At 41.7% G+C, this 27,322-nt stretch overlaps 4 protein-coding genes across 12 annotated transcripts in view; 2 read left to right on the forward strand and 2 right to left on the reverse strand.

The window, feature by feature from the left end:
* Positions 1–7,543, forward strand: part of Sox102F (transcription factor Sox102F) — a 220,619-nt gene extending 213,076 nt beyond the window's left edge. For all 7 annotated transcript variants that reach the window (XM_067359230.1, XM_067359227.1, XM_067359231.1 and 4 more), the window contains 4 exons: positions 776–1,000; positions 1,394–1,441; positions 1,596–1,748; positions 2,312–7,543. In XM_067359230.1, the coding sequence (XP_067215331.1) occupies positions 776–1,000; positions 1,394–1,441; positions 1,596–1,748; positions 2,312–2,814 (929 nt within the window). In that variant the 3' untranslated portion in view covers positions 2,815–7,543. The remainder of the gene's footprint in view (positions 1–775; positions 1,001–1,393; positions 1,442–1,595; positions 1,749–2,311) is intronic.
* On the reverse strand, positions 7,471–9,978 carry Polr3C (RNA polymerase III subunit C). Of its 2 annotated transcripts, none has more exons than XM_012360558.2 (7): positions 9,509–9,978; positions 9,292–9,407; positions 9,054–9,205; positions 8,690–8,930; positions 8,258–8,620; positions 7,821–8,181; positions 7,471–7,743 (listed from the first exon to the last, which is right to left on the reverse strand). In XM_012360558.2, the coding sequence occupies exons 1-7, from the start codon at positions 9,650–9,652 to the stop codon at positions 7,609–7,611; spliced, it is 1,512 nt and encodes a 503-aa protein (XP_012215981.1). In that variant the 5' UTR covers positions 9,653–9,978; the 3' UTR covers positions 7,471–7,608. The 2 variants fall into 2 exon arrangements, with proteins under 2 accessions (XP_012215981.1, XP_012215982.1); XM_012360559.2 differs by having other exon boundaries at positions 9,069–9,205; positions 9,509–9,977.
* A 475-nt stretch (positions 9,979–10,453) lies between these two features.
* The window catches only part of Naa15-16 (N-alpha-acetyltransferase 15/16), a 34,705-nt gene continuing 17,836 nt past the window's right edge, over positions 10,454–27,322 (forward strand). The window contains exons 1-8 of the mRNA XM_012360726.2: positions 10,454–10,715; positions 11,006–11,353; positions 11,494–11,628; positions 11,722–11,866; positions 11,946–12,203; positions 12,306–12,616; positions 12,727–13,008; positions 13,088–13,301. Of these exons, the coding sequence (XP_012216149.1) occupies positions 10,659–10,715; positions 11,006–11,353; positions 11,494–11,628; positions 11,722–11,866; positions 11,946–12,203; positions 12,306–12,616; positions 12,727–13,008; positions 13,088–13,301 (1,750 nt within the window). The 5' untranslated portion in view covers positions 10,454–10,658. The remainder of the gene's footprint in view (positions 10,716–11,005; positions 11,354–11,493; positions 11,629–11,721; positions 11,867–11,945; positions 12,204–12,305; positions 12,617–12,726; positions 13,009–13,087; positions 13,302–27,322) is intronic.
* LOC105668377 (uncharacterized) lies at positions 13,729–27,197 on the reverse strand. 2 transcript variants are annotated; one of them, XM_012360724.2, is made up of 2 exons: positions 27,034–27,197; positions 13,729–17,485 (listed from the first exon to the last, which is right to left on the reverse strand). In XM_012360724.2, exon 2 carries the CDS (start codon positions 17,483–17,485, stop codon positions 14,282–14,284), a length of 3,204 nt encoding a protein of 1,067 aa, XP_012216147.2. In that variant the 5' UTR covers positions 27,034–27,197; the 3' UTR covers positions 13,729–14,281. The 2 variants fall into 2 exon arrangements, with proteins under 2 accessions (XP_012216147.2, XP_012216148.2); XM_012360725.2 differs by lacking the exon at positions 27,034–27,197 and adding an exon at positions 18,996–19,014.

Here is a 27,322-nt window from a genome sequence, read left to right on the forward strand (position 1 = left end):
GTTGCGCGAAGCGTTCGTCCCGCAGAACAATTGCAAATTAATGATCGTCGTAAATGAGCTCCGAGAGAAAGGCACGGTCGGTACTCTCCCAAGGTATGCGCCGTGCGATTTCATGCCGGCGGTGAACACTTAATCATCTTCGAACAGGCTAGTTTTCCCGATTGTCCGCGGCCGCTCTTTTTTCTCCTCGTTACTCGCCCCGGAGAACCTGTTTCACTTGCCATCTGGTTTTTACGTGGACACCGGCGTGCCCATAATCAACGATGCGTAACGCGATTCCGCCCGATAAGGGCCGCGCGATGAGAATCGCGCAACGAGGGGAAGAAAATCTCGGACTTACGGGCCGTCATTATGATGTTAGAGCGAGTCTCCTCGCGTAACAATTGCGGCGTGTCCGCTTTATCCGGTGATATATTCGAAACGGTGAAAAACATGTATAAATTTTGGAATTATGTTAAATCCAGAAAAAAATTACCTTCTTCGTTTATTTAATTGAAAACATTTTATTTTTGCGAATTGATCCATAACAAAACTGCGAATAGATAATAAATCTTGACAAACTGTTAAATTTCAGGCGGAATCTACTTGAAAGAATTTTTTACAATTAATACACAAAATTCTTGCGGCAGGATCAATTTCGAATTGAACGAAGAATTCGCGGGCCAGATTTTTGCAGTTTTTCAGTACTGCGTATCTGTAAAATAATTTGTGCGCGTATCTCCGCTTCGTCATATCTTTATTCCTTTCATTTCATTTCTCCTGCGACCTGTTACAGTGGGCAAGGTAATGGCCAAAGACGAGGCCGGCGGACCGGGAGGAGCCGTAGCGGCTGCTGCGGTCGCGGCCGTGGAAAAGCACTTCGCGATGCACGGACTCTACGGATTGCCACCGAGTGCAGGTGCGATGCCACCGTCAGCCCAGACTCAAAGACCGATCAAGCATTCTAGCTCCCGGGAGGAAACACCTCAAGAGGAGCAAGACTTTCTCTCGACACCTCACAGTAAGTAGATGTCGAGCTTCTCGCATTAATCAAGACAGATGGCAAACATAAAGGCTATTTAACATGTTGTGCTTTAGAATTCGCTGTGAATTCAGTCACAAATTTCTTCTTTTTTAGATTTAATTATTTATTGAAAAATATAGATTATGATAAAGCATTTCGTCATTTGAATTGAGTTAAAATTTTGTTAAACATAAAATTGTTACGCTTATAATATATAAAAAATTTGTATTACTTTAATATTATGAGAATTCACATATTGTTTTGTTAAACATAGAAAAATATAGTATTGTAAAACGCCGTTTATTATGATGATCTATATCTCACATAGTTCATCTTCAGTAATCTCTGCATGTCGTATCTTGTATATATGATTCGGTTTTGAAATTGCAGTGTGGCGAGATCCGGCATATAAAGTAGCGGAAGACATAACGGAAAAAGGTAAGCAGTTCTATGAGTAACGATTAGGCTGATATTACGCTCCTTGTTTTGAGAGCGCCAGGTGACGCCCTCGCGAAATCAGATTCGTTTCTCACGAGAGTATCGTGAATCGCGACGACGACGTGACATCTAACGCTACTGTCTCTCTCTTCAGCTAAAATGGTGAGGCAGCAGAAAAGGGAGGGTGAGAACAAGCCACATATCAAGCGACCTATGAACGCATTCATGGTGTGGGCCAAGGACGAACGTAGAAAGATCTTGAAAGCCTGTCCAGACATGCACAATTCCAACATATCGAAAATTCTTGGTAAGTGTATCTAATCCATATTACTTTTCATGTTGCAGTTATCGTCGATAATGTTCATTTCAAATTACTTTAGTTTCATCGAGATTAGGCATGTATAATGCATACTTTATACTCATATAATTCATAAAATTCTCATTCAAATACTCATAAAATTCAACAGTAATACAACATGATACATTTATAATACAAGTCCTCTCTTATATTTCAAACAAAGAATGTTAAAATGTGCATTTTATTTATTTTTATGAAAATAGAATGTTATATCACGTCATTCGGTAGGCCTAGAACTTTACTGCGATGCATGGAAATCTTGTATTTTAAACAGAAATGGTCTAGAGTTCTAAAATATAAGATTTTAATGCATCGTAGTAAAGTTCTAGACTTGTCAAATAATACAAGATTCTAAGACATAAAAATGAACGAAATGTACATTTGCGCTACATGCGCGCAATGTTATATTCTAATATAATAAAAGCAGAATATTATTCGACGCGTTTAAATGATACAATAAAGATAAATGTTATCGAAGAACACTTCAACACGCATCCTCTCGCCGGTTGCAGGTGCGCGATGGAAGTCGATGTCGAACTCGGAGAAGCAGCCGTATTACGAGGAACAGTCTCGGCTATCCAAGCTGCACATGGAGAAACATCCGGACTATAGGTATCGGCCGCGGCCGAAACGCACGTGCATCGTAGACGGCAAGAAGATGCGCATCTCCGAGTACAAGTCGCTGATGCGACAGCGACGGCAGGAGATGCGGCAGCTGTGGTGTCGCGACGGTGGTACCGAGATGAACTTCTTGTCGCCGGTAAGCGCCGATCTGGGCGGCTCGCAGCATCATCCAGGCTCAGGCGCCGGTCCGTCCGCGCGGCCGTCGGTCTCGCCGCCGGCAACGATGCTGAACGGCGGTGGCGGCGCCGGACCGAGCTCAGACCATCCCTCGTTCTATTATTCACAGGACAGCAGCCTCTCGCCGTGCACGGATATGATGAACTTCTCGCCCGAGAATTCCGGCTCGATCGGCGGCTATGACGCGAGTCCGCGGCACCACGACGAGGATTGAACCGTGGCTCCGGGTCAGCCACTTTGGCCACCCGGAGCGTCATCGTCATCGTCATCATCGTCAGTAGCGGCGGCAGCGGCAGCCGCGGCGGCCGCAGCAGCGGCGTCCACGTCGAGGCTCGCTCATGAGCTCTTCTGGTAATCGGAATCGTCCGCCTTGACGCGACACGTTGTGTCTTGAGTCTCACGCGTGGCGTAGGCTGCGTGCAGAAGGGATTGCAAGCACGCGTTCGAGTCGCACTTTGTCTTGCGACGAAGCGAACACAGGAAGAGAACACTATTCTTTAGTGGAAGAGGAGTCGGGTGTCTCGAAACCTCGCCGGAGGTTGTGATATAACATTCTATATTTGTGCCATCGTACACAAAACGCGCGAAGGACCTATCCGCGAAGCAAAGGAGAGAGCGAGCGTGTCCACCTGCTTGAATCCAAATGTCGCTCGATCATCGGTTATTCTCGTTTTTCAATATTAATTATTGAAGAAATTTTATATTTTCACAGTGCAATCTTTATGTTAATCCGATTCGATTCAGGTACATATATACCTACATGGATACAGCGTTTCGAACGATACAAGCGATTTATCATGATGCGTCAGCGTGTCGGCAATATGATGCACGGATTCGTCGAATATTCTAACGACGTTGTTTGATATCAAAAGTTTGCAGCAACCGATTAAATTAAATTTTTTAAGCATTGATCAATGTCCGACGTTTATTTTGGACATTAATTTGTGTTCAATTTTCCATTGTTGTGCAATACGATATTATTTTCAGGCAGTTTGTATCGAGGCCGATGTTTCATTCATTTGCATATAATATGGCGGCCGCAGTAAATTTTCTGCGTAAGATGCTTCTTTTATTTCTTGTTGAATTTTCAGCAAAGTAATCTTTCCAATGTGTTCTAAACTCGGTCTAAATTGAAATAGCACAAACGACGCTCTAATCTGTCAGACATTAAATGCTTTTTGTTTGGTAAATTTTTTTTTATACGAGCGACGACGGAGGATGGCGTTTCTTGCGCACGTCGACGAAATTTCCTGCATTCTCCTGCATCGTAATCAAAACTGCAGTCCACATGAAACTCACGATAGACTTTCAATCATCGGTAGCTAACGTGTAGAGGTATGATTAATCGACGTTGAACCAGCGGTCAAAACCCGACGCTCGTTGCATTCTCAATCTTGCATTCAATGTACACACGCAAAGTGAGGCGAGTGATACGAGGGCATGCGTGCATTCGTATAATTTTTATAAAAAAAAGAAAAAACAATCGCGTGCTACCTCGGCGCGCCGACTCGGATGCGCAACTACTCGTGCTTCATTGGACTTTAGATACGCAGCGATATCACGTACACTTTGCGACACGATGCATGGCCAAAAAGTCTTGTTCCTATTCCTTCTAGTGTGTGTGTGTGTGTGTCTAACGATACGCCATTCCGATCGATCGTATCGAGAAAAAGAAAGAAAAAAAAAAAAAGTAAAAAAACTGATCTATCAACAAAATAACATCTCCCACAACAATCGTGTGCGTCCGAGCGTGTAGACACGCATGTGGCAATCTTACTTGCGACCGCCAGTCAGTTGTCTAAATGTACCATCGTATATAAAACGGCCACGTTCGATGTGCTGAACGAAAGGTACGGAAACCGAGTGAGAAGAAACTAAATGATAATCGCTCGCGCGATTAATCCCGGTGCGTGACGGCTTCGTTTAATATAGATGCTTAGTACTTATAGTATTTTCATCGTTAATTTATTGACCCTAATATAAAAACGGCGATAACCGAGACAGGTAATAGTTGACTGAGTAGCGGGGGAGGAGAGGGCGAGAAAGCTATAAAAAATAAAGACGGACATGAGAATTAGCGGAACGTCGATAAATTAGTACAACGTTACAGTAAAATCGCGGATGGGATTAGCGTTATGTGAAAGATTAGTGCACGTCGGCGATATAATTGTCACGCGCGACACGTCGCGTTTGTTACGATGCAATGCAGTGCGATGGGGTGCGATGCAATTGTGTGTGTTACGTTATGTTTTTTCGAAACTGCCTGAATTCTGTTCGTAAATGAGGGGTGAATATAGGGAACGAGGTTTATGGGGGAAGTAATTACGGCCTCATATAAGCCGATGCAAAAGACGGAAACGATTGTACTAGACTAGGCAAGCATATAGTTCACGGGACGATCGAACAAGGGCGGTGTAATGATTTGGAGCTCGATGTGATAATACTTATGTGCCAAATAGCGTTTTTTCGCGGGCGGGGGTTAATCAAAAAGACCTCTAGTTCCGAGTCGGCTCGTTGGCTCGACGTGAAACGAATTTTTAGCGTCTCCTCTTTTTTTTCACGTGTTTTTTTTTCTTTTTGTTATTTATAATCAGTGCAATTACATACACACGGTACCTAATATAATTTTATAAAGAGAGCCAGTATCCTCGATATATTCTGCACCCATTTCGTTGGGGCTCGACCGGCGTCAGATTAGGATTAGCTTAATGTTGATAATAATTTATTTTATGTATATAATGGATTTGTACAATGTGTCGGGGGATAATCATTGATCACGCGGTCCGACACAAGCGTCAATATTATTAATGTACAGTGTAACTATATTGTGATGTATCTACGTAGCTACATTATATATGTAATTATTCGAAGTATGTAGATTAATAATGTTAAACGCGATACGTATTCTTATTTTCATTGTCATTATTATCTTTATTATTATTATGATTATTATTGATGGCACTATTATTATTATTATCATTATTATAAATATTACAGTTAATATCATCGTTGCTTACTTAGTACTATTATTTAAGTGATGAGCCTTATTATTTTTAATAGCAAAGAAGGGTTGTACATGCCAGTTTGAACAAGAACGGCAAGTAGAAGTTCGTTGATCGTTTTTGCTCGAATACTCAATCAAATTTTAATGTCATATTTCTACGTACGTAATACATATTTTTTTTTTTTTTTTATAGAGTCGTTTCCTTCGTCTGTGATGATTTCGGAATATCGCATGTGAGAATTTCTAAGTTTACGCCACAATTATGAATCGTGTGATTTTTAATTCGGAACTATTTGTATTTTTAAAATGTTTCTAAATCAGTTTTTTATCGCCATTTAAACTTTCAAAAGTAAGTTTTTAAAAAGTTTAGTTTTACTTATTTTGCTATTAACAGTTTTTAAATTAACAGAAAGGTTATAAATATTTTGAATAAAATATCTGCCTATCTTGCATTTTTTCGATTGTGCCATAACTTCATTATCATGAATATTGAAAAAATTTTATTTTCACATTTGCAAAATTTTATAAGATTGAAACATCTAAAGGTATACAATTTATATTATAAGTATATATATTTGTGTACATATATTTATATTATAAATTTATACTATAATTACACGTGCAATTACAGAGAGTTTGGCCCTTATCTTTTTTTAAATCTTATCAACTTTATTGTCCGCAGTGTTTGCTTTAACAAAAAATCGGTTCTGCATTCCATCGATTGCGATTTCTATCCATCTGATCGTTGAAATTAGCAATGATATTTAGTCCGTGGCGATTTCCCCTTACTTTCGGATATCATAAACACATTACGCGCTAAAAATCTCAGCACACTATTATTATATTTACTGGCCTTTACATGCAACCAATGCGAATGCAAACTGTAAGAATAGTAAATTGTAAATCGAACTACATTACTAATATTATAGTATATTTAACATAAAGAAAAAGTGAACACTAACATCCGCTCTCAATATTCCAAGCATTCACTTCATTTACATGTACGTTGTTGTTAATGGTATAAAAAAAATATAATAAAATAACGCTTTACCGAAATTCAACCTTAGTTTTAGGTATATGACACTATTTCTAGATGAAACTTGTATGTATGAAGAATGTATATAGTTACGCAGTACCAGTGCAAATGGGGAGAGAGAGAGAGGGAGAGAGAAAGTGTGAGAGAAAGATAGAGGATATAAAAACAGTCAGATGCATGTGTGAGTGGGGAATAGAAATTTTCACGATCATCTTAACACTACTCGTGTCATAATCGTAGGGTACTCTATCGCGATATCAATAAAATAAAGGCATAAAATCAAAATATATATTTAGGATGATGGGTAAATCGCTGATAACACTACTTTATAAATTTTATTTATTGATACATACTCATAATAGTCTGTCTTCGTCGCGGCAGTGTTAAGATGAGCGTACAAAGCATACAGTAGAACAAGGGAAAAGTCATTCTTTGGGAGTATGTAGTGAAGTATAATTGTCTATCTAAAGGCGTAGCATTCGCACTTCTTATAAATCATATTTGCAAATGATATTTTTATTAAACATAATTGAAATTAAAATAGAAACTTTCTTAAAAACGCACCACAAGCTGGCTGTGAAACTACGTAATTCATCTTTGTTCCATTCTTTGACCATTTTTTTGAAAAAACATATTGTAATTACTTCATTGCTTAAATCAAAATATATGATTAAATACTGATCAATTATTAATTTCTCTTATGGCAACTTAACTCAAGATGACTTTTCCTTATAGATAGAACCATCAAATGCACTGTAACACAATAGAGAGCAGCACTATTATAAACATAAATATATGATTATATTTATTATAATAATTTGAAAGCTAGGTACTCTTTGTTGTTTGTATTTTACAAGCGTAATCATTATTACACATAAATAAATATAAACTATATAAATGAAATGCGAGAGTCTTATTTTCACACTCATGTTTTACGAAGAAAACCAAAGCATTAAAAAAAATATTACTCAATGATACCGAAAATACATAGTTAATAAAAATAATGTTTCATCTATTTGCAGCTCCGTAGCACCTAGTTTCTTGATTGCATTTTGTGCTTTTTCAAGCTGTTGAGTCTCAGATGGCGTCATCATTTCTGCAAGCTATAAAAAAATTTTTTTAAATCATAATTCATCATTAATTCGTTGCATTCTTTATCTCTATAATATTAATATATTACTTCAGCCAATTGTTGTTCTGTAGCACCATGTTCCTTCATGTTAAATGAGAGTATCTGTACTCTCAATTCTTTTTCTATCATGCGTTTATTACTAGTTGTTTCATGATCTCGCCTTTTTATAATGTTGTACAATGCTTGGCAACAATGTTCAATTTCCATTTCAACAATTTTAGCCAATTCGATATGAAAGCGGAAAGGTTCCTTCGATGGTGTCGTCAAAGATCCACTTTTCCTTATCTCTTGCATCTGTATGTAATTCTCTTGTGTCAAGATATATGTTAAGAATTTCACATCTTTTATGGAAATCATTGCTAATCTTTGAATTTGCTCCAAATTAACATCTTTTTCATCACGCACTAATCTAAAATCATAGAAAAATAAAATGTTTATGTAAAGATAGATAAAATTTTTGGTATTAAATATCTGTAAAACTTTACCTAAAAATTCTGGACGCTTTGGAACCGAATCTTTCTGTTACGATACTTTCTAAGGTTACCCATGCTAGTTTTGTAAATGCATTTTTCATGTCCACAACGTATTGCCCTCCACCGGAATCACCAACTCGTTTAATAAATTGACTACTATCATCTTCTATAAGCCGCAGGTACTGATCAAGATACTGTTCAAGCTCTGGAAAATTCAACATTTTTACCTTCTCTTTTATCTCAGTATATGGAATTGGATTTGATGTATCTTGCCACGATACAGTCCGTGAGTGCATCAAATTGATCAATTGCGTCATTAATTTTCCAGCATTTTTGTCGAATCTTTGTTTCATGGCTGATATAATAATTTGATCCCTAAAATAAATTATATATATTATTATTGTAAAAAATAATCAAGAAGCATTATAGTTTGGGGGTCTCTACCTAAGATTTTCAGTAAGTCGATCAAAATTGACTTTCCAATATATTTTACTATCTTTCAGATCAGCACCTTGTCCTTGTAATATACTATGAATTGCTGTTACGTCAATCTCTGGTAAATTGTAATCAGGTTTTTCTGCACTTTCCGCTGTTGTATCAAAAAATATGCTACGCATCAAAATTTTACTCGTGATTAATAAATGAAATATATCTTTCAAATCTGGGATGGAAGGTTTCTGAGTAGCTGAAAAAAAAAAACATTTAGATATTTAGTACACAAATCTTACATACAAATCATTGTTATATAAGAACAGATTAAGTAATTCCTGATAAGAAGACATCTGAATAAACTATTGTGTAGTCTTACAATTAGAAGTCTTACAATTAGAAGATAAATGCTCAAGACGTTTATATGTTTCTATTATTGTTTTCGATGCTGCAATATATCCATTTTTTAAGACCACTTCTAACATGATTTCAGCTTCATCTCCATATTCAGTCTTCACAAAAAACATATATCTGTAATAAACAATATTTCCAACCTCAGACAAATCATATTGTGTGTATGTATAATACGAGAACTTTTAATTTATATATAAGAATACCTTGGATAACGAAGAATCATAATAATTTTGTTGTGATCTAAAGTATATTCAATTCCGTTATCGCGCTGATAGGTGACAAATCCAAATTTTATAAGAACACTTATTCCTTTCTTTATCTATACATAATAACGAAATATATTAGTAAATATAATCTTAAGATAAATGGATTCTTAATAAGTACAAAATGTTAATAATAAAAATATTATTTTTACTATACCTCTGCCAGTGATAGACGTGTATCATGGTGTATTGCAGTTAACGTTTTTGTTCCATATAATAAACTATTACCTATACACTGTATGATGGATCCAAAATGTTCCTCTAATAATACTAAACATAATTTGCCATAAAAGTACCTCATGTTTCCAAAAATTAATACTTGATATATTGCAATTTATGTGCACTTATATATATTCACTTATAATATTCATATAAATTAACACACATGTGATGAGATTATAACCTTTCACATGTACAAGCTTCTTTAAACACTGTTACAAAAAACATTTCTTGCATTTATCTATTTTACAAATGATATTTATATCAAATTGTAATAAAAGTTAGAAAAGTGATAAACAGCGTTCAAATGTACATATTATAATTGCACATATATGCATGCGTCGAAATTCGCATTGAAAAAAAAATAATGCATCGGAAGTATCATGCGCTCTCTACCGAACGTCTGATGTACTATTGAGAATATAAAAATGAGAAGGTTATTCGACCTAAAAATTCGAGCAGTCGTACGATGCGCTCTCTGTCGAAAGAAAAAAGTAATGTTACATAAGACATGTGATTGGTGAATTTCTTTATGTATCGTACGACACTCTAAAGACTTTGTAGTTAAAGCTTCGTCCTTTTAGCTACGCTAGTTGCACTTCTGCACTTCAAAACGAACAAGTTGTAAATTTTAGCATTAAGAAAGAGACAAAAGAAGAAGATTGTTGATATTAAATATTATATTGCTACTTTATATTTGTTTACGCGCAATTTACGTTTGAACATTTATATTGGATTGCAATATTTCATAGAAACAGTATCTTAATCATCAGTACATAAATTTGTAAAGAATTATTTTATTAATGCATTATATTTTTAACAAATAATTAGTATTAGTTTTAATCTATGTTGTTATTATACAGAAGTTTTTAGCAAAAGATCGTCTTATATTCGATTGAAAATCGATCGGAGTGTACCGACTACTTGAATCGTGCGGCACCGTTGCAGCAACACTTCCGGCGGAACAGCATTGTCGCAGATGATCACGTGATCGAAGATCGACTTCTTCGTTTGTGGCCACGAGGTTTTGTGGTGAAAATTAAGTTTACCGGGTGGAAAAGGCCCCCTATTTTTGTAATTATACAAAAATGCCCTCCAGCAACCCGTTGCCACCCAAAGAAAATGCATTGTTTAAGCGAATTCTGGTGAGTAACGACCGATCAAAATACTCTGTTTTGGACCCCACTCTCCGGCTAATAGAGTGCACTCATCATGCTCTAATGATAAAGCACTCTTCGGGAAAAACGGGAAAAGTCACTGGCGATCGCGAAACGCGACGCCGTGCTTGGCCTTATGAATGAAAAGACATTTCGTTTGGTGATACTTCGCGGCGATCAGTATCACAAAACTTACGCAGATATAGATTAGAACCCACCAAATCCTCCTTTTAACCCTATGATACATTTTTATCATATATGTTATGTATTTTTTACAGAGGTGTTACGAACATAAACAATACAAAAATGGGTTAAAGTTTGCTAAACAGATCTTATCGAATCCCAAGTTCAGCGAACATGGGGAGACCTTGGCGATGAAAGGTCTTACTCTTAACTGTTTAGGTCGCAAAGAAGAAGCTTATGATCATGTCCGACGTGGCCTCAGAAATGATCTACAGTCTCATGTTTGCTGGCATGTCTATGGTCTCCTACAGCGCTCTGACAAGAAATATGATGAGGCTATCAAATGTTACAGAAATGCGCTTAAGTGGGATAAGGACAATATTCAAATTCTTAGGGATCTGTCGTTGCTACAAATTCAGATGCGGGATCTGGAGGGTTATAAGGTAAAAATTCCAGTGTGCATTTCAGGTTATTTGTACTTTGTTGTATGTATTACATTCTAATGTTTTCATCATAGCCGCATGTTGATACAATTTATAAGTAATATACTTTGATTGTTTCTAATTAATTATTTCTCTTCTAGGATACCAGATATCAGTTGTTTATGTTACGTCCTACTCAACGAGCTTCTTGGATTGGTTTCGCTATTTCGTATCATTTGTTGAGAGACTATGAGATGGCATTGAAAATTTTAGATACTTTTCGAAATTCTCCAATGGTACGTTTTTACACATTTATTATTTATATATAATGCTCTATATTATATATGGTAATGAAAGATATGTGATAGAAATATTCACAAAATGTGCAGATTTGTTACGATTACGAACATAGTGAGTTGCTGTTATATCAGAACATGGTCATTCAAGAATCAGGAGAAAGTGAACAGGCGTTAAAACATTTAGACAAGTATAATGATCAAATTTGTGACAAGGTTACTGTAAAAGAGACTTATGGTAAGTGTGCAATGTATAATTCTTTATAGAATGTTTCTAATATCTTAATTTTTTCTAACATTTTTAAATTTTTTTTCAGGTAAATTAAGACTTCAATTGAAACAGTTCGCAGAAGCGGAACAAGTTTATAAGGAGCTATTAGATATTAATCCTGAAAATACAACATATTACACTAGGCTAGCAGAAGCTGAGAGACACTCTGTACCGGGTGAAACGTTACATATGCTCCAAAGATACGAAGAACTCTTTCCTCGAGCATTAGCGCCACGCCGTTTGCAACTCAATTATGCGACAGGAGACGAATTTAAAGTATTAGTGGATCGATATTTACGAAGAGGTAATTTTCTTTTCGCATGCAATTACTTACCTAAACTTATTTATATTATCTGTGCAATTTTGTCGAATACATTGTATACGATTGGGTTTTATTTTGTTGCAGGGCTTCATAAAGGTGTACCGCCATTATTTGTCAATCTTCGTTCGTTATACACCGACAAAGATAAGGTCGAAGTCATATCATCTCTACTTGTGCAATACAAGGAGGCATTAAAACTTCATGGCCATTTTAGCGATCAGGAGAAAGATAATCCAAGAGAACCGGCATCTGCTTTATTATGGACATATTATTATCTAGCACAACATTACGATTATCTCGGTCAAACAGAAAAAGCGTTGATTGAGATAGATGCTGCCATAGATCATACGCCTACGCTTATCGAACTTTTCGTTACTAAAGGACGCATTTATAAGGTACATTTTTATATAATTGCGTTATATAACAGATACATAGAAATTCTTATTGTAAGGAACAATATGAAAGATGTGTAGTCTAAAGGAAATTCTGTATGTTTGTTGAACAGCACGCGGGGAATGTTCAAGAAGCTTATAAATGGCTGGACGAGGCGCAGGGATTAGATACAGCTGACCGATATATTAACTCTAAATGTGCCAAGTACATGCTCCGTGCGAATCTTATTAAGGAAGCGGAGGAGACGTGTGGGAAATTCACGAGAGAAGGAGTTTTAGCTATGGAAAATTTGAACGAAATGCAATGTATGTGGATTCAAACAGAAGCAGCCAATGCGTACAAACGGCTTGGAAAATACGGGGAGGCGTTGAAAAAATGTCACGAAGTTGATAGGGTAAGTTGTATATATCGCGCATTAAAATAATAAATACGCCATATATAATTCGTCGTTATAACGCCACGATTATTTACAGCATTTTTCGGAAATCATAGAGGACCAATTCGACTTTCATACATATTGTATGCGAAAAATGACATTGCGCTCTTACGTTGGTCTGCTAAGGCTAGAAGACGTTCTTCGTGCTCATCCGTTTTACTTCAAAGCAGCGAAATGTGCAATGGAAGTTTACCTGCGACTGCATGACTATCCTTTGCCGGATCCAGCACAAACGCAAGAAATCGACACTGGTGAGTTTTGTATACTATATATCATTTTTTTAAACATTAAGTATTATCCGTTTAATACTTATGCTTATTGCATCGTTGATAAATTCGATAAATCAAAATAAATATTGGGAAGATTCGTATAATATATTAGCGTAAATAACGTTAATATGAAAAGAGTCGAAGCCGTAATTTGGTTGCTTCTTGAACAATTGGACATATTGTATTTTTTATAATTTTTTTAAGTCGAAATTAAATTAATTATTACATAAACGATATGCAACAGCATATCTTTAATTTCGCAGAAAGAACAAAACTATATTTGATTCGTCATTATTATTATTCAAAACTATATTTAATCTAAAAATATCAGTCGCGACTTGAGAGTTGAAAAAGTCACATGTCAAAGTGTGTGCATATAGTTTTTATAACTAAGAAATATACATTGCGATTAAATACATATCGTGATCTTTATTAATCTAAAAATATCTTATATGACACTAAGAATTACAAGTAGGAGAAATATGTATACTACATTCTAATCGATATATAAAACATTTTCTACAACTCGTATTGTAAAGCCAGTAGAGATTTGCGCAAGTAGTTGTTATTTAATTTAATTTTTCCCTCTATTTAATTTTATTCGGCACATGGAGAAAAATCCAAAGAAACTATATGTATATACACGTGACAATTCTATCATTTAATCACAGATAATGCGCAAGTCGATATTGACGGTGCAAGCAAGCCGCGCCAGTATGATATCGCATATCTATATCTAAGGCGGGAGGATCGGGTTGCGTAATAAATTAAGCAATTCTCGTAAAACAACGTGACTGTAATTATCTAACTTAGTCAATTCATATTTACAAATGTAATAAATATGTTAATAATACACGTGCGTCGCGCGCTAGCGGCACGATACGCACGCAGACGATCACTTGGTCGCGCTGGACGTCCGCGAGATTATGGCATCGCGCGATTGCCGAAGGAAACGCGCTCGTTCAGACGTTAGCCGGGCGTCTCCGTAATCGCGGTCCCCTCGGCTTCGGATAGACGTATCCACCGCTCTGATCCTGCCGTTGCGTGATCGCCTGCGGCGTCAGGAAGTAAAAGTGACCGACGTCGCCGGGCAAACGGTACGCGAAGTACGCGTTCGGATTGTCCTGCACGGTGACAGGATCGATGAATTCGGCGTCGGGGTTTACGGGTGGACGCGGATTCCTGTAGTTGACGTCTATGTCTTCGAACAGCGAGGCGGGTTCCCCAACGTCCTCCTCCAGCTCTTCCCGGGACTCGGAGAGAGGCACGAAGTTATTAGCGTGTCCGCTGGTCGTTTGTATCGTTCCCGGCAATCTGTAGCGAGAGGTCGGTCTGTTGTGCTGTTGAACTCTCTGATTCTGCACTCGGTAGCCTTCCGACAGTCTGTAGCTTGGCAACGGCGACGGCTGCGGCTGAGGTTTAGGCGCGATCACCTCGATGAACTCGCTCTCCGGTTCGAGCGGCGGCAGGGGTCTGCGGTAGTTGACGAGGGTGTCGTCCTTGAGGGAGAAAGGTCGCTCCGACTGGTCGCCGTAGTGCACTTTGACGTTGGGCGTCTTGTAGGTCACCGGCTGACCGGTGTTGTAGACGTTCGGCGCGTAAGCGTTCACGCCGTGCGCGGGCTTCTCCGTCACGCTGCTCGACTTGCCGTAGATCGGTGTCGTGCTCCCCCCGTCCGGCAGTTTCTTGCCGAAGATCGTGAAGTATTCCTTCGTAACGTCGTCCAGCAGCTTCTCATCCTGTTGCGTGAAGTACGCGTGCTGCGGATTCGACGTCGTGTCCACGATCGGATAGGCGGTGCTCGTGGGATAAACCGGATGCTGCGTTTTGTACAGCACGCGCTTCCGCGGCGGCGGCTGCCGCGGCGAGTCCTCGATGTCCTCATAATCGTACTGCTGATTGCCGGATTTGATGTCCTGATACTCGCTGTACTGCGCGTTCTGCTGCTGCTGCGGCTGCTGCTCTCTGCGATACAGCGATCCCTGATTGCCGCGTTTCGAGTAATCCGCTATCTGGAAACTGTACTGATAAATCGGCTTCGGCCTCGTGCTCTGCCGATAGTACGTTTGAGGCTTCGGAGTCGTGTAGTACGTCTGCAACGGGACGTGATTCGGGCGCGCGGCGGGCTGATAAAATACAGGCGCTTCGTCGGCCAGCATACGCTGGCCCTGATCGCGAGGCGGGCCGGCCTGGAATTTCGTCACCTCGGCATCGTCGGCGTACTGGAACGTGTGCGAATTCTTCACGATACTATCGATAAGCTTCACCTTGTAGTCCTTCGTCGGCGTCTCGACCGGCGCGATCGTCTCGACGGCGTAATAATGCTTCTTCTGCTCGGCCTGTTGAGGTCGCGACGCCTCGACGCTGTAGTACGAGGGCGGCTTCGTGGTGGTGGTTTCGTAATAAACGGGCGGCGGGCTCGCCGTGCCGCCCGAGTTCTCATCGGTGGACTCCTCGTAGAAGTAGTAGGACGCGTGGCTCGAAGACCGACCGGGCTGACTAGTGGTGATGATGCTCTTTACGGAGGCCGGCGTCACCTCTACGTGTCGTTCCAACGACGGCTGCGTGGTCGACGGATAATACGCGAGAACCGGGATCGTTTTGCTGGTCAGGGTGGACCAGCCCTTCTGCTGGGTCGTCGCCTCGGACACCTGGTTCCCGATTATCGGACTGATGGTGTACTTCTCGGTGTTCTCGAGAGTGTGCGGTTTACCAGGTGTCTTCGTCGTGATCTCCACGGTTCTCTTAGGCGCAAACGTGCTCGTCGCGTTCTTGATCGTCGTGCTACGATCGTAAGACGTCTTCGTGGTGATCGACGAGGAGGACGTTATCTTGGTCACCGAGTTCGGCAGGACGGTCGAAGTCTTGTACTGCTTCGTCGTGATCTTTCTCGGCGGCAAGTAGGTCGGTCGTTGCTTCGGCGAGGACGGCGTAGTCTCCGGTCGCTTCGTGTACTTCTTCGTGGTGGTCTTCTTGTCGTCCAGAGCGGAGAAGAAGTCCGGCGGCGGGGGCAGTATGATTCCGGGCACCAGCGGGCCCGGCGGCACAGCGGTCGTGTTATCTTGCGGATAATAGAAGCTGTACGGCGGCGGATAGTAGATGGACTGATCCTCCTCGTCGTAATCCGACTGATTGCTCGGCGGCGGCACGAAGACCGCGCCGGGCGGAATAGCGTGGTAGAACGGCGGGAAACCGGCGGGCGGTTGAAGCTCGGGCTTTGCCTCCTTGCGCTCGCTGCCTCTCGACGACTTCTCCTCTACGGAGACGTTTCTCGGCGGGCCGAGATCCGGCGCGAACACCGTGCCGTTCGGAGTGATAGCGAAGAACGGATCCTCCCCCGGTAATACGCCCTTCGTGTAGAGAGGATCCGCGCCGTGGTCGAAGGCCGTGCTGTTACCGATGTTCTCCGCGGTGCCGTTCGGCCCGATGATCTGTACCGGTCCGCCGTCCGTGAGCTGAACCGGAAAGGGCGGCGGTACGCGCGGCCGCGCCGGGATTTTGACCTGCCGCTGGGGCGCCTTGTAATCGTCGATGGGCGGCCAGTTCGCGCCGCCGTCGGTCTGCTGCTGGCCGTCCTGCTCGTGCTCGGGAAAGTTGCCGCCTCTCAGCACCAGCACGTGGTTCTCGGCCAGCCAGATCTCCTCCTCGCCGAGACCACCCAGATTGTCAATCGTGTCCTTCGGCACCTCGGGATTGCCGAGGTAGCTGATGATGCCGGGCCGCTTCGGCCGCTCGCCGTAAATCTCGTTCTGTATGAGGCCGTACTTGCCCTCCTTGACCTGCTGAGAGAGCGTTTTCTTCTCGTCCTCGTCGTCGCCGCCGCCGCCGCCGCGAACGTTCTTCCCCTCCTTGCCGTTGCCGGCCGCCGACATGAGAATTCCATCGTCCCACAGCGGCTCGCCGCCGTCGCGGCTCTTTGTATCGACTCTTAGGTGACCCCCGATCAGATGGTGGGACACTTTCCTTCCGGGTTCCGCGGTGATTTCGTTGTTCGATTTCGTGCTGCTCGTGCCCGACGCGTGCTCCTTGCCCGATCGGTGACTAGATCCCTCGGTGCCGACGTGCCTCCTTTCCCGGTCCGTCGACGATTCCGTTATCGTCGTGCATGTCGCTATCAGTACTATTGCTAGTGGCAGCCTCCGCAGAAATAATGCGAGATGCGTCATCTGAAAATAAATCATCTGCATTATTTATCTCGTACACGTTGTACGCATATTTTTGTAACGCGATTGGAAAGGCATTATTTTCAGCTCGCGATCGGAGCGTAGCTGTTTTTTTTTTACACTGCGCGCGCGTGAGAATATAACGGGAAAAAGCTCGTGTACATTTTGAAACGCACTTATTATGCGGGCCGACCGTGCTAATTAGATAACGCTTTTATTCTTCGCGCGAAACGATTTCTGCATTTGGGTCAGCGAAAGATTCGTCGCACAGCGCGGTAAAACGGTTTGTTCGCCACGATGACCGGAATCGCGTACATTTGTAAACGTCGGTAGACAACAGCACGCGGTTTCCAACGTATGTCAAGGATTTAATTGCGTAACGGTGTTAATTAAGTACTAAGTCACGAACAAAAGCGTATGTTTATTCGCGTCCTAGGCAGACTACCGTCCCGCAATTTAATCTTGCGGGAACAGAATGCGCGCTACTAATGGCTTTTTCGTCTCTATTACCGTTTGACAAGTCGTGTCTGCAGAAACAACCGTAATTTCTGAAATTTTCAGCGTCTCACGGATAGTCACGAGGAGAGAGCGAGATGTAATTTCGCAACTCGAGCGTAAATATTAAAATGCTGAATAGTTTGAACGTTCGACGTATTCGCTTTCGATGCACAAGATACGCGCTCTGGGTGGGTTTTGAAAAAATCCGAATAGATCCCGTGAGAATGGATGCTGCGAGCCGCGCGATACATCGGCGGATAATCTTCCGAGATTTCGCTCGTGCATTCGGAGCGAATTCGCTAATTCCGCCATTGGATTGCGGTGATACGAGAATGCGATAGATCGAGGGGGCTGCCACGCCTTTCGCTGGCGAACAGAGGCCGGTGAGCGGTCGACAAACATTCACGGGTCACTGGAGTACCAGCCGACTCGTAATGACTTGCGACTGAGTAACGAACCGGCACGGCCAACATAGGTTTCCGCAAGCATACGTGGTGCACGTTCAAAGCGTTGATGCATTAGCGTCGGACACGAGCGCGCATTGCTGCAACGCGGCCGCGTAAGTTTGCGGAAGTAACGCCGGCACGAGCAACACGATAGCGCACTTCCGACAGTCGCTCACGGACGTCGCACTTTGCCTATCTTTCTCGCCACTTTTTCTCCAAATACCTACTGGCTTCCCTTCGTTCGTTTATCTGCGATACTAGGATGCGCGTCTCCTACGCTGTTCTGATACAGTAATTAATCATTTCGGTTACTATAAATAGAAAGTCGTTATATAAATAGCATTATGCAAGCAATACGATGTAGATCAAAATATCCGTTCGCCACAGAAATGACTAAGTATTGTATAATTGCACATTGACGCAGAATTTTTAAATATAATCTTGAGAATTTGGCAAAATTTTTCATCGTGATTCTTACGTTAATTTCTATCGAATTCTAAAATTCACATCTACGTCCTGATTTCCCTGCAAATTCCGCGTTCGATCAAATGCGGAGACTCAAAGTATACCTTTCTTCATGCATCCGGAACGGACATACGTTTGTCAGAATTCCGGATGTGTGCTGTAATTGAATTGTCACATGCAATAATGCGCTCCTTCCGAGAACCTGCTAGACGGACAATCCAATGATGGAGACGTGAGGCGGCTTACGCGAGTGCACTCGATTTCTCCGCGTAAATAACTACTTAATCTACACGAATTACGTGACGAAACACCGGCATTTAGCCGTGCAAGAAGAAGCAACACATAACACTCAATCACAATAGTGTGGTCAAAGTCATCATCAAATACTTAACATTCCTGGAATGATTATTGCGGGATTCATTCCGAGTATTTTATATATTCTAATGAATTTCCCGATAATTCTCAATCATTAATTACTTCATTACAGAGTCATCCTCAACACTCGATAAACGCTTGAATTATTCAAACTTTCACGTCAATCAAAATGTCAGGAAGCGAAGAGATACACTGCAAATAATTTTCTTAATTAGTCTCGAACAATTAATTGGTAAGGAAACTTCGGAATTTCTCTTTTTTACAAAATTATCTCCGTGTCCTCGCTTCGATCCGACGTGGATATCTCCATTGTGTTCTCATCGATCGCTTATTTCACGGTTCAGCATACTCACTTCGCGACATTTAAACACGACACTGCCCACACTGCGATCGAACGAGATCAGTGCTCCTTATCACAAATCGTGTCGCCGCGCATTTCATGAATCAGACCGGTTCTCGATTGTTCTCGAGTCGCGCGCAATCTCGACGTGCATCGCACAGATAAGTCACGTAGGATAATTTTCCCACGAATCAACGTTCTCCTCGCGGAGGGACGCACGGCAATTTTACGCACTGACAGGCACGTTTTCGATATTTCGATCGGTGCAATAGACGATAAGAAAACCGTGTCGGGCTTGAACGGAATCGCGGCGCGACCGCTCGAACCGGCATGGTACACGTGACTGGTGGATTTTCATCACCCTCTCTCGGTGCGCCGGGCCCCCAAGGACGTTCGTCGGGGAAGGTGGAGCCATTTCTAGGCGATACGCGCGCGATGGAAAGGAGGAAGTCGCGGCCGATTCGTACGATTAACGGTCATAATTAGTTCGTTACTTGTTGGCTGGCATTATTTCAACGTCGCTCATTACCCGAGGATGTTTCACGCGCGACTATCCTCGCGTACGGCGCACACGTAACTTCGAAGGGACGGATGTAACAAACGCCGGGATGTCTTCGTCGGGTCCTTTCACTTCGCGGCAAATCGGCCATTGTGCTTACTTTCCAGAATACAACAACTCACGTGACAGGCGGCGAAAGAATCGCGTGCATTTGCCTGAATTATCCACGCGCGATTGCCCAACCATTCGGCAAAGTACTTTTTGTACCGGTAGTAAAACGCGCGATTCTCATAAATCACGTCGATTCCGTTGCTGCGCAACGCGCGATTCTTGCCCGCGAAGCTCGCTGAATAGACAGTTCTCGGGTCATTCGGCGAAATTGGGACTTGAACGCTCGTGATCCGATTAGGCCGCTCGGGTCTTGTCGGCCGCTCGAATTGCCTGCCCGAATAATCGCATATCTCCCGCGCAAAAAAGCAATTTGACTTTGTAGGAGAGACATTGCGCAATGGGCGGGTCTTGTATGTCGCCGAAATGAAGGCAGTTTCGCGAGATGAAAGTCGAAGGATTTTTCGAAAGGTGATGCAAGACGGCCGCTGGCAGGTGCCGTTACATTGCCCGCGCAATGGTGAGGCCTGCTCTAGTAAACGCTCAGGAATCGGGCTTTGCGACCGCTTGGCGATCGACAGCGGAGATCGCTTCGATCTCACTCGCCAAATTGGAAAATGTCGGAAACTATTCTCGAGATAGACGTGGTAATAATTACGACGCTCACGCGAGGGCTTTGCTGGGAAACTCGAAGACAAGAATTATCTCCTTCCTGATTATTAGAGGTGTGTTTCTCGATCGCTACAGAATTCACCGCGATTTCGTACTTGTCGTAATTAGTATATTTACATCGTTATAATATTGATAATTCTTGTTTAAAAAAAAATTCTCACACTCGGTTACAACATTCATGCATGCAAGTCGGATTGTTCGAACGCAATTTTCCTCGGTCTTATTAATATCCAGGATCATAACTCGACCTTGGATACGGTCCATCAAAGGTGTCCCACGATTACGGTAAAACGGCATTGAACCATCGCACTAGTTCCGCGAGAGTGAAAGGCGTGGCGGAACGAGATCTTTGCAGAGCAGCCTCGCGTTGATTCATCAGATGGGCATTATTCGTTAAGTCGATCGTATCGATCGTAACATACTTTGCATCTGGGTTGCACAGTTGCCATTTCAAGCGGGAGACATCTATTTTCGTCATATTATCGGAAATACGATCTCGCGAGTTGAATATTTTGAAAATGCAATTGACTGGAAATTATCGATTTCTGTTATTCATGGTTCGCCGATGAGCGTATCGTAACGCCGGCCGCGCTGACGCGCCAGCACGTAAGAGTCGCGGATCTACCGTTATCCAATTGAATTTACGCTTTCAACTACTTTCCTTTTTGTTTCGCGTTGTGCTCGCTGAGCAGCATTAATTCCTCGACACCGCCGACGAGCGACTTTCAGCGCGTCGCTCGCATAACGATTTTATAAGCGCGTGCGAAAAACTTTTGGGGTACGTAATACTTTGGGGTCAAAATCGGTCGACCGGTCACGCCTTCGTTCACCGGAAATTGATAATTGACTTTGAAGGATATCCGGTGTGTGACACACCTTGTATGCAAATGCTTCTTTATTTAATAAATTTCTATTGACAAAATTATGGATATTATGCTTAAAGCGTGCTATTTTCTGTGTTAAACTCGAGATATCGCGTTGTACGGTACATTATTTCCGAGTGTACAGTTTGTTATATTTTTTACCGAACCCGCATATTTGCGTAAGAGCGATAAAACAGGAGAAAGTTAAAACATGAATACGAAATGTCTCAATGGAAATTATCCCGATCACTTTCAGATGCAAGGATAAGTGATTATCTACGTTACCTAGACACTCGATAGGTACGCTGCACTTGATGCCATATATTAATGTATCGCTTCGGGCTACGAGTACTTGTGAATTAAATTAGCACGCCGGAAACATTATTACTTCACTTTCTGCTATATATATATACATCGTACATACTTTCTTGCAGCCTTAAAGCGATTTAGAACGTAAGAACTTAACATCTCTATCGTTTCTTTTTAGAAAAACATATTTCATTCAATATATAAATTAATTGAAAAGACAATTGCGCTTTCGAAACTCATTAAATTTCGAAAGCAAAAAAGTAGGTCCATTTATTAGTTCAATAATATTCCATAAAAAAAGCTCACTTGCGATGTGCTGCTATTTCATCGTTCGATAGCTTACAATTTTCCGTCCGCTCGCACGAGGGTTAATCCGCGAGGTCGCGACGAAGTGTTCAATTTATAAATTTGCCGCATCACGCGGCGTTCGCGCAGCATCGCGTGGAACGATGACGATTTATCATGCGAATCGTTCGGAGTGAATCCCCCGACTCCGCGTGGAAGAAATCGGCGACGCGATCGGCGCCGATCACGGCGCCGTCGGAACGACAGGGAAGAGTAATACTCGGAGTGGAACACCTTGGCATTGACCGGCTTGCTCCGCCGAGGTAACCCGCGCGCTTGCATAATCTGCTCGTCTCGTTCATCCCGGGGCAGCTCTCTCACGCCGGGTTACGGCATCGGCTGCATCTCGCGGCAGGTTTGCTCTTTTGAGATAGCTCTCGCCGGTAATTGTTCACGTACCGAGGCTATCTTGACGGCGCGTGTACACGCGAAACGCGCCGGACGGCACTCGAGTCGGCGTTTCCTGTCTCATCGCAAACACATTCCATTTTTGTTTATCGACAGAAAGTGTAGATGGAATGACAAATACACGTGTGTCCCGCTATTATTAGAAGTTCTGGAGACTCAAATGTGAAGTTGACGCGTTATATAAGCTGATTGTTCCCTCGACATTTCCTCGACAGGCTAATTTCATTTCTTCGGGCTGATTTTATTTATTTGGATAATTAGCTAATTTATCCTTTCCGCAGAGACAGAATTATGATCAAGGCGGGCCGGAAGTTTCATCTGGGAAATTATCCTGAGATAAATTATTGCGAATGGAAATAGTTTCTATATTGATTATATAGTTTTCAAATATCTTATGCGCAAATAAATTATAATGACGGCGATACTTGAAATATATAATTGCATAATTGACATTGCAAATCATATAAAGTGATACATAATTTTGCCATTTTGACAGATTATTGATCATTTGCATTTTTTTAATGATCTTTAATCACTACTTATGCTTCTACTTTGTTGCCGAAGAATTATATTCATTAATATTCACAATGAAATTTGCATAGCATCGATAGTTCTTCGATCGATATAATTTTATAGCAAATCTCGTGATATACGATATGCATTTGTGTAAGAATGATAGAAGGTAGTTCATGGCAGAGTATGGGCAATACCGGTTTATGTTTTGCACGTTAACAGTCGTCCGCGCTGGTCAGACAAGGTTAACGGCCCAATTTCGGAACACGAGGCGATTGCCAATGCTCGCCTTGATTTTTCCCGACAAATTTCAGCGAAACGTTTCGAAAACGAGCAAATTTAAGCGTATCAAGTATTTTTATTAAATTGCATTCAACGATTTATAGCGAATAATATGAGAACCATTATATTTTATTCGATCAAATTACGCGTTATAAAGTAAGATACGTGATCGCAATTCCAAGAAATTCGAGGAAGATTGTGATTTCGGTTTTTATTTTCCTCTTAAAAGAAAATTACATGGTCGATTCTCAGGGTTATCGTAATTCTGGCACGTGTTCTCAATTTTTGGCAATAATATTCTTCGAGAAATCCTTTCGCGCGACGACCTTCATGCCTTAAGGTTGCCGAAGTCGCGAAAAATTCGAAAAAAGAAAAAAAAAAAAAAAAAAAAACAGATCGAGCCGCAATGCGCGGTAATGCTCGCACAACGACCGCAGACCTTCGTGGCGCAATAATTCGTACAATAAATATATCTTCGCTAATTTCATCAGCGTGTTAGCTCTGCGTTTTCAGCTCGCACTGATCCGACCGTTCACCTTCATCATAGATAAGAACTGTAAATCTTGCAACATACTCTCGAGTGTACTTTAAGATGTAAAGTTACTCTTCGAGTTCTCTCGAGAACTTGTTCCTTTGAGAAACCACTTTGCAGACTCAATTTTTATTGACGAAAATATTGACAATCTTCAATCTGTGATTGCAAAGTTGGAAATAATTTTTTAAACAAAAAAAAATAGTTTCTAAATTATGATTTTTGGTGTTTTCAATTCTATTTTAAGTTCAATTCTGTTTTCAGTAAAAAAATATGCTTGACTTCTAAAAAGATGTTATGTTAATGGGATTCTCGCATTTTTAATTGGAAAGAATTATAATATATTCAGACATATATGAAGAAAGGTTCACGCCGATGAAATTAGCGAAGATATATTTATTAAATTTTTTGCTAATTGCTTTCAACGCGCTGTATATCTGCGATCACTCGAGTCTCAATGAGTTATCGTTCAATTAACACGAAGGACAATCACGATTTTAAAGCGTTTGCAAAACAGACGGGCGATGAGACGCCGTCATTGGAATTCGCACTTGGGATTCCTGCCGATTGTTTTCTCATACTAATCAGCCGGCTAATCCTAACGCTAATCGCGCGCACATCGGATTTCAAATCAAACAGGTTTATCCCATACGGTGAATCACAGTCCGGGCATTTAGACGACCGTGTCTTTTACGGCGCACGTGGCGAATTTTCCATTTTTATCCGCGTTCCTCGGCTCGCGCCGCGCCGTTTCGCACTTGCGTGCATTCCCACGCCTGCACCAGCCGTCAGCTGCAAGTTAGGCACCGCTACGTACAATTAAGGACGATCACTCGGCGAGAGGGGAAGCTGGGTCGCGCAAGGTCGCGCCCAAGGCTCCGCCGACAATCTTGTTCGTCGTGTTGTCGTTCGTTACGAAGGTCCGCGATCGGAGAATGCATTCGCGAAAAGGACACCGCGTGTGAAATATTTTCAGTTCAAGTATGTTCTTTTAATCAGCGTGGCGAGTAACGCGATATTATTTTTTATATAATGTAGAATTATCGATGCAGCATCAATCGCGATGCCAATTCTACAATTTTAGAAAAAAAAAGATATCTAATACGAATATTTATACAATTATCTCTTTTCTCCGATTGCGCTCTGTGGCTTTCATCATGTTATCCGTCCGTAACAAATGCTCGGTTACTTGCCGCGCGCATAATACGATACATTTGCGTATAATATCGCCATATTGTATTCGATACTACATTTTCGCCGAGGAATCGAAAAGTTACCCATTACTGATCTCTCGAGAAACACGCGACACACGACTTTCCCCGGCTGCTATTTTTTTCATTCTACGACTTCATGCTTGAATTGCATAACGAATTGATAAGCGGTTGCGGTTTACCGGTGCTAGAAATGCCGTGCAAATAGTACGATACACTGTCGATCTTCAATATCCGCGATCAACGTCTGATTTCCATAAAAAAACAAAAGACTAAACTTCACTCTGCGTCACGATTATTTTTGCCTTCGCGCCATCAATTCGCGCATTCGCGAAAACGGAATTATGCAATTCACTTTCTGAATGCACGATGATACTCTGACTGGTTTGAACAGTGGATCATAAAGTCGATCACGTCATGATAGCCAATGGCCATTTATGCCGATTTATTATCTCTTTCCTTTTCCCGTGCCGAGGATAGCTATCACGCGCCAGATACGTAACACAACCAGAGTGCAAACTAGCATTCGATCTTCGATCGATGAACTTCCTAACAGCGTGATTTCGTTGTGCTGTATGCATTTTCGAACGATGCGAGAAATTGATCGCTCCTACGCTCTAGATTTCGTTTGCTTTGATTTCTGAATGTTTTTTCGAAAGCAAAGTTGTGGTGAAAGCGATTGGCCGATAAATCGCTCGATCGTACGTTACAATTGATAAAACGAGATGAAAATAATTAGACACATCGAGAACGCATTAAGCCGCGGCAGCGGTATCGCCGGATGTTCTAACTTTCGCAAGCGCGCGATCGACCGGATATTCTGTGCGCCTCGAGCGAAATGCGTAAGTATCGCGGGAACCACTGACAGCACCTTCCGTTTCATTCCGCGATATAAGTTCTAATAACATTCAATTCCGAATACACGGATGTAGAGAGAAATCTGCAGAAAATGAAGTTTTTATGAACAGATTTTATGGAGAAAAGTGGAACACTTGATGAATCTGGAAAATTATTTAGACAACCTAGTTGTTACGTGCGAATTATATCCATTTGTTTATATTGAATTGTTAAAGTATTTGATAGAAGATACACGTCGCAAATTAGAGAACTGCTCTCCCTGCTGCTGCGGACGGCGATGGATACACAATAATGACCGACATCCGCATGGCGCACGATGACCGTGTGCATTATAATTAATGTTTCTCGGAAGACCTCCTAAACCTTCGCTTCGGCCAGAAGATAAATGGCACAGATAAGCATATTAAGACGAATGAATGAGGGATACACGGAGTCAACCATGCATTATTAAGAGTGTCGTATAATCGGAGAAAAAAATCTACGACTTAGAAAATTTCCAATCACGAGATCTACGAGGGTCACGTCAGCTGTGCAGCTGCACAGCTTGCGGTACTCGTTATTTTTTAAATCTTCAACAATACATTTCTAAACTTTTTTTAAGACCTCGAGACGCAAATTCGTTTCTCGTAGCGGTATTATTTATTTAACTAAACAATTGTGTACGTTAGTTTTGTTCAAGAAATTGAATTTTGATTCCGAGCTTGATAATCAGGCACGATAATCTGTAATTCTTCGGAAAATTACTGTAATGACCGATTTTTAAACACAAAAATTACACAAAATAGTTTAAATTAAATATTCTCGCCGCACATCGAAAATGCACTCACGATCGTCTAGAATGCCGCGTATCGTCTTCGGCTAAGAGTCTCCCTCGGTGCGCTCCGGACAGCCGGCTGCTTCAGGCACATGTATCGCGCTCCGACGGGTTCATCCGTACAATCGGGCGCGATCGCACGCGCGAAGGAAGTCTCAACGAGGATTATTCGCCTTATTGGCGTATCCCTACTCTCATAACACACTGTTGCGAACCGTGCGTTGTCTCGCCGGATGCACCCACTGCACTTGGACGACGATGCACGAGCGAGTAGCGGCCTGCGCCGCGTGACCGGTGATCTT

This window comes from Linepithema humile, chromosome 7 (genome assembly GCF_040581485.1).
Source record: "Linepithema humile isolate Giens D197 chromosome 7, Lhum_UNIL_v1.0, whole genome shotgun sequence".
NCBI lineage: Eukaryota > Metazoa > Arthropoda > Insecta > Hymenoptera > Formicidae > Linepithema > Linepithema humile.